We start from the raw sequence: 7,374 nt of genomic DNA, 5'->3' as shown, positions 1-7,374 counted from the left end.
AGAGTGTGGTCTAGACCTACTCTATCTGTACAGTGTCCTGAGATAACTCCTGTTAGGATTTGACACTATAAATAATAAATAAATAAAAAATAAAAGGTGACTTTAACTTTTACCAAAGTCATTTTCTGGTACGATACGATACTTGTACTCTTACGCAAGTATTGCTTTCAGGTACTTCATACAAGACTGGTAAAAACAGGAAGTATGAATCAAAAACACAGCAGTCGTTCAGTCTGTTAACTCTTGTGTTGTCTTCCAGTCAGCCATCAACATGTTGGCCTTTTTTTTTTTTTTTTTTTTTTTTAAAATGTTTTGTCACTTTTTTCTACGCTTTTTTTTAATACACGGTCAATAAACCTAATTCATGAGTTGAAAAAGCAGAAATTATGAATTATTTTGACTAATAGTTAAGATCAGAAGATGTTGAGTGGATCACAGGTCACAGGTCACACGAAACACCGTTACATAAACTCACACAGGGAAGCAAACAATAACCTTCACTTACTCCAAAAAAAGAAGGAAATCTGACATTAACATAAACGTAACAAGAATTAATCTGCAGAACTGTGATCAACATAAACATTGACTCTGCATTTTTTTTATGATTTAGTATCTTTGGAGCTTCAAACACCTTTGCTATTATTTTCCTGACGTTTTCTTTCTGACGTTTGTCACTTTTGACATTTTTTATTTGATGTTTTTCTTTTATTTCTGAGTTTTTTCCGATTATCATTGTTTTGCCGTTTTGTGGGGTTTCTTTTTTCTTTGTTTTCTGTTGTTTTTTTCGACGTTTGCTGCCCCAAACTTCAATGGAAGTGATAATTAATTGAACTTGTGAAGAACGTTGTATCCATATAACGTACATGCATGCATATATGTTATTTTTGGGCAAATTAGTTGAACGCATACCCATATTTCTGACATGAAAAACTTTAAAAACGGGTAATTTTCTGTTAAGATACTTGTACTTTGACTCAAGTATTGTTTTCAAGTTCTTTATACAAGACTGGTTAAAAAGTATTAATCAAAAACACAGCAGTCATTCAGTCTGTTGTTTTCTCAACTGTCTTTATTTTAACAGCGTCACACAGGAAATATTACAGAGTTTTATAAAAAAGCAGAACAATCAGTCTGTTATATTTACATCAGCAGGACAGAAAGCAACATTCACAGACAGGATGATAAACTTCTCAAACAGAATAAAGAGGACATGTTTTACAGGACGCTGTCGTAAACAGATCAACAGCTGATGTGACTTACACAAGTTATTATACATGAAACGAGACGATGAGACAGTGATGAAAGCAGAAATGAAGCTGAGCGACGTTTCGTTCACTTGATCAGGAAGTCGTTGTGTGAATCCGTCTTCTTTTTCTGCTGAAGGTCTGCAGAGTTTCTACAAAATAAAACATGAAACCGTTTTTAATTAATGGGACCTGAAACAGCGTCAAGACATCCAGAGACACAGACGGAGATCTACGGACGACAGATGTCTTCAGTTTACATCTCTGAAGTTTGACTCGACTAAACTTGAACAGTTATCTGACCTGCAAATTGTACGTGACATTAAGGTTGTTCCGATGCCGATACCAGTATCAGAGAAGCCTCCGATACCAACTTAAATGCTGGTATTATATCGCAAAGTATGCAAGTCTATTCACCCATCGATAGCACGTAATTAACCCCTTAAAAATGACTTCAAAGTAGTTCCAAACGGATAAAACGGCGGTCGTTTAGCTCTCCGCTAGCTTATTAACAGACCAAAGCGTAAATCAGCGCTTCTTCCCATCTCCAAAACACACCAAACCACTAAAGCAACTGACAGATCTAAAATATAAAGTCAGTGAAGTTTGTGCACTGCGGCTTCAGACTGTGTGACTGTGAACAAGATAATCTTTGGAAGCGACACCAAACGTCACGTTAATGCCAGTAAGTTGAAGAAAATCTGACTGCAAAGATGTTTAAAGCTTTGAGTTAACCTTCATGTTTTCCTCGGGTCAAATTTGATCCGTTCTCAAAACTTCTATATCAGAAATATAGGTTTCTATTTAATCTAATCACTCAGAAAAGTAAGTAAAGTTGCAAGTACTCGATTACTACTTCCATTGAATGTTGGGTATTCAATTGTATAGCATTTGAAAAAGTTGAAATCATTTATTGTTTTTATTTACCCTTTATTTATTCAGGGGAGGTTCACTAAGAGGCGCCCTGATCACATTCACACATGGAAGATGCCCAGTACAACCACAGTCAGGTTAAGGGCCTTGCTCAAGGGCACCTCAGTGGTATTAATGAGGGAGGGACACTTTCCCCACCCAGATTTTATCCTGTTGGTCTGGGGATTGAACCGGTCACAAGGTCTCTTCTCTAACCTCTAGGCCACCACTACCCCGTTTAAAAACCTGACTAAACTTTGACATCCACACATCTGTGATTCTCCACCAACATAGGTTCCTCTAATATTAGTCAAAATCATTCATCATTTCACAATTAGATATAATCTCAATTAATCTCAATTGACATTTACTTTCAAAAATACGTGTAAAACTATTGGTCATAAGTTAGAGTAGAGTGTAGTATGTAGAGAGACAAGAGTAGGGAGTAGTATGAAGAGAGACAACAGTAGAGAGTAGTATGTAGAGAGACAGCAGTAGAGAGTAGTATGTAGAGAGACAGCGGTAGAGAGTAGTATGTAGAGAGACAACGGTAGGGAGTAGTATGAAGAGAGACAACAGTAGAGAGTAGTATGAAGAGAGACAACAGTAGAGAGTAGTATGAAGAGAGACAACAGTAGAGAGTAGTATGTAGAGAAACAACAGTAGAGAGACAGCAGTAGAGAGACAGCAGTAGAGAGTAATATGTAGAGAGACAAGAGTAGAGAGTAGTATGTAGAGAGACAACAGTAGAGAGTAGTATGTAGAGAAACAACGGTAGAGAGTAGTATGTAGAGAGACAACAGTAGAGAGTAGTATGTAGAGAGACAACGGTAGAGAGTAGTATGTAGAGAGACAACAGTAGAGAGTAGTATGTAGAGAGACAACAGTAGAGAGTAGTATGTAGAGAGACAACGGTAGAGAGTAGTATGTAGAGAGACAAGAGTAGGGAGTAGTCATTAAAATGCGTCATTAAAACTTACATGTTGTCACCCTCCCCACCATCTTTTCTTAAACCTAACTGTCCCGTTCTTGTGCTGCATGTCAGTTAAACATACGTCCCGACCCAGAGCGTCAAAAAGTGTCGCTTAGAGTCCCGACCAAGCGTGAATTAGTTGAAAGCGTCGTTGCGTATGACTGAGACGGTAAAGGAGACTCTTTGCGTCACTAAGAAACGCCAAAGGCACCTGACCAAGCGTCGCTTCATGGCGCACCGGGAGTGAGACTGTGTTGATCAGAAACACTTGATGGAGTTTTGTACTCACACTGACTGATCCACAGCCGCAGAGTCAACAGGACGTTGAAGGCGATGGTCTTGAGGAAGAGCAGCCTGAGGCCAAGGACGATCAGAGACACGAAGTTCACGTGCGGATCTGCAGACACAACATCATCACAAAGATTAAAACTGAACAGGTTTTTTTTTAAATAGTTTTAAAGCTGTTCAGTCAGATTAAATACAAACCTGGTTTCAGAATGTCCACACATGGTATGACAGATACATTTTCCGCTGAAAGATATCAGACAAAACAAGTGATTATTAGTTATGACAGTGAAAATTATCAGTCTTCAGCAGTCAAATGCGTAAAGTGCACTGATAGCCAAACCAGTGTCAGTATTTTCCAATACAGTTTTGGATTTACTCTTTTCCATTTGGGTTATTTTCCATAACCAGTTGCAATCTAGCCTGATTCTGTACTTTTATGATAAAATAATCAGACAGTTCACACTTACCTTCATCACATCTTTCTTCATCCACGTCATCAGATAACAAGGTCACCTGGTTGTAAAGTGAGTCGTCTGATATCCGGACAGCCGGTGTCTTGTTATTGAAAATATCCCCAAATTCAGACTCTGCTTTGTTGTTTCTGCTGAACCCAGTGGCCAGGCATGCCGTGGTATTTTTCGCTGACAGTTTGTAGTAGGACGGCTGGAGATCCTGATCTGAAAAACACAAAAGGATAACTCATAAACACACAGGAATAATGCTCAAACATTACTAACGTAGCTGAGTATCCAGTTCAGGAGAGGTTTTCGGCTCGCTTTGTTCGATGTGTGTGATTATGATTGAACAGATGAAGAAACAAGAGCAATCGTCACTCACAGACACACTGTGATTGAAACACACTCTAAAAAAGCTGCGATCTCTGTGCCACTGACAGACTCAGATATTATTCTAAGTGTCTGACAACATTATGAAAGGATCCCTACAGAGATAGACCTTTTAGTTAAAGAGTAAGATCCTTTTAGTTTAACATGAAACAGCCCCGAAATCACCATCACCAAACCCACCAGACTCCATGTAAATAATCAGTACTTTTAGCGTGTATAGAGCCAGCATATCTCCACCAGACTCCATGTAAATAATCAGGACTTTTAGTGTGTATAGAGCCAGCATATTTCCACCAGACTCCATGTAAATAATCAGGACTTTTAGTGTGTATCAGATACCAGATCCAGATCCAAATGTAATCCTGATGTTGTCGTTCACACAGAGATTTGTCCGGCAGCGAAAACTGACATTTAAAAAAGACTTCTACCTTTTCACTCATAATAATATGTAAACTGTTGTTAAATTGTGTTTGAATGAATCTACATAGTCAGATATATGTCTTGTCATAGAAGTAAAGCACGGAAGTAATGAAATGAATAATTCCAGTACAAATCAGCGGTTAAAAGGGTAACATCAGTGTTGTGGTCATTTTGGAAATTAATGTTTTAACACTACTAACTAACATGACCAAGTATTGCACACACAGCACTGAATAACGTTGTGTTGACATTTGTAAGAACGATATTAATAACAGTTAGGTGATTCTGCAACAACAGTACGTTCTCGAATTATGTTTTTAACTTATTTCGATCCCTGCTGCGTTGTGTTTCATGTTGTCTGTTTAAGTTTTAAATAATGCATAGATGTGTGAACACACTTACTTGACAATACAAACACTGTGATTCCAGATCCAAAGAAGATTTTGAAGTTGTTGTTATTCACACAGGAACTAATCCCGTTACAAAAACCTTCGCAGCACTTTTTCATTTGGATTGGAAGATGGAAGATTACAATTTATTTTAATAATAGTTTAATTTTAACTTAAGTATTAGTAGTATAGTATAGTATAGTAGTATTATTTGTGTCCCCTTTTAAAAAATAGCTCTTGAGAATGTTTATGTTTATTGTCCCGTCCCCCCCCCCAACTGTTAGATGAAATGTACGCCCGTGTCTTTTATTACTATTTTACATTTTTGGCTTCCTGTGTGTTGTGTGTTAGTATGTAATATATAGATATAATATTATATCGTGAACAGAATATCAGTGACTGAGATTTACGTTACAGCGATTCTTTTTGTTGTCGTCCATATCTACGTTTACATGCACGCTAATATTCCACTATTATTCTGATTTCCTTCTAAACTTAAAACATTAAAAGTACAAGTTTGAAAATGTTTACTTACTACAGGAACGTGTACACAAAGAAATCGTAATGATAATTATTAATAACCATGATTCTGAATGAACAACCTGATACAAATACTGTATATATATATATATATATATATATAAATGCACTTACGTGACGATACAATAACTGTGATTCCAGATCCAAACGTTAGTTTGTAGTTGTTACTATTCACACAGCAAACTAGCATCATTCAAAAACCACCAGAGAACCTTCATTATATGACACATGTTGTCACGTTTCCTAATACATTTAACATATCTACATATCATACCTATTCTGATTTATATCAAGATTCATATATATATATATGTTTTTTTTTTAATATTTTGTGTATTTTAATGTTTAGCATCTTTCCAAAAGCCGACAATTGAACCGTTTAAAGCAACCTTAAAGTGACTAATAAGCTGTTTAATGAACAGAGAGCGGACTCACTTGTTTCAATTGAAAGATGAATCCCTGATCCAAACAAGATCTTTTGGACTCCGGTCTGAGTCCCACATCACAGAGAGCTTTAACAACAACTACAATACTGTCCAGTTCTTACTTTACTGTCTGAATCGTTCATATCGCAGTCATGAATGTGATCATTTAATATCCAGATGTATACAGTTCTCATAAATGATCAGGGCTTTGAATTAACTTCAACACGGGTACTAGATTCTTAAGGTTACCAGCCAATCAGACTTTCCACTAGCCACGTTTGTTTGTTTTTTTCCTAACTAATGTTACTTTAATTTCAGCTTCTCTTGTTTGTTTTGTGCCGTTCGTTTTCTCCGTTTCAGCGTAGCTTGTAATCGATACTAAACGCTGACACGTAGCGGACGGTTGTAGGACACGTAGCGACGTAAGTGTTAAAGAGAAATGTAGGATTAGAACTACAAGCAGTGTTGCCAGATAAAGATTACGTTTCCAAGCCAAACACACACACAAAACCTCCCAAATTTCTGGGCAGAAAACAGACCAAGCTGTAAACATTTCTGCAGCCGGCTGATTCAAACAGACGCTAAAGTACATTTGTATTGTATTTGTATGTATTTAAATGATAATTCACTCATGAACATTAATTGGAGTTACATTTTACTTTAGTGTGACACAACATAGAACACTTTACGACCCAATATTTTTTTGGGAAAATACAGGATTTTGTTATTTAGCCTATTACGACATACATCTTTGACTTGATTTTGAAATGTCATCCCATATCCTATTTCCCATGATCGTTGGGAACTTATCAATAAACAAAACTGTAATTTCTCTCGATAAACTGAACATGTCAATGTTAATCCCTGCATCAACATTCACTGCTGATACTTTAACAATAAAACGTGCAGAGCAGCTTTTGTTGTTGAATATCTTTCATATTAATAAAGTTGTGTTGGAAATTGTTAATTAGCAAGTTATCACTAAGTGACTCAGTTATCTTCTGTTAAAAACATAAAATCTTACGGTTTTTGTATTTTCAGCTCAGTTCCTTTTCCGAAAATCAGCCTTCGAGTCCCGTCATTCACACAACCACACGCTACATCACATTACACATCGAGACCTCTTCACACAACTACTCATTTACACTTGTTACATATTTTCTACATGAAGGATTTCTACAGAAATAGTATTTAGTGACTGAGCAACAGCTTAGCTGGAGACTCATTAGTTTTCAGCTCAACTCAGATGCTTAAAGTCAAAGCTGATCATTTGTAAATAAAATAATAAAATAAATCTGAACGTAAAGTTTATTTACTATTGGTATTCAAATATGAAAA

At 36.6% G+C, this 7,374-nt stretch overlaps 1 protein-coding gene across 1 annotated transcript in view; it reads right to left on the bottom strand.

The window, feature by feature from the left end:
- Window positions 1-1,047: 1,047 nt before the first annotated feature.
- The window catches only part of LOC144513876 (M1-specific T cell receptor alpha chain-like), a 46,330-nt gene continuing 40,003 nt past the window's right edge, over window positions 1,048-7,374 (bottom strand). The window contains exons 2-5 of the mRNA XM_078245080.1: window positions 3,885-4,094; window positions 3,616-3,660; window positions 3,419-3,526; window positions 1,048-1,396 (exon numbers count right to left, since the gene is read on the bottom strand). Coding sequence (XP_078101206.1) covers window positions 1,395-1,396; window positions 3,419-3,526; window positions 3,616-3,660; window positions 3,885-4,094 — 365 coding nt within the window. The 3' untranslated portion in view covers window positions 1,048-1,394. The remainder of the gene's footprint in view (window positions 1,397-3,418; window positions 3,527-3,615; window positions 3,661-3,884; window positions 4,095-7,374) is intronic.

The sequence above is a fragment of the Sander vitreus genome, unplaced genomic scaffold (genome assembly GCF_031162955.1).
Source record: "Sander vitreus isolate 19-12246 unplaced genomic scaffold, sanVit1 ctg363_0, whole genome shotgun sequence".
NCBI classification, from domain to species: Eukaryota; Metazoa; Chordata; class Actinopteri; order Perciformes; family Percidae; genus Sander; species Sander vitreus.
The sequence above is the reverse complement of the archived record's forward strand: the minus strand, read 5'-3'. Positions and strand labels throughout refer to the sequence as shown.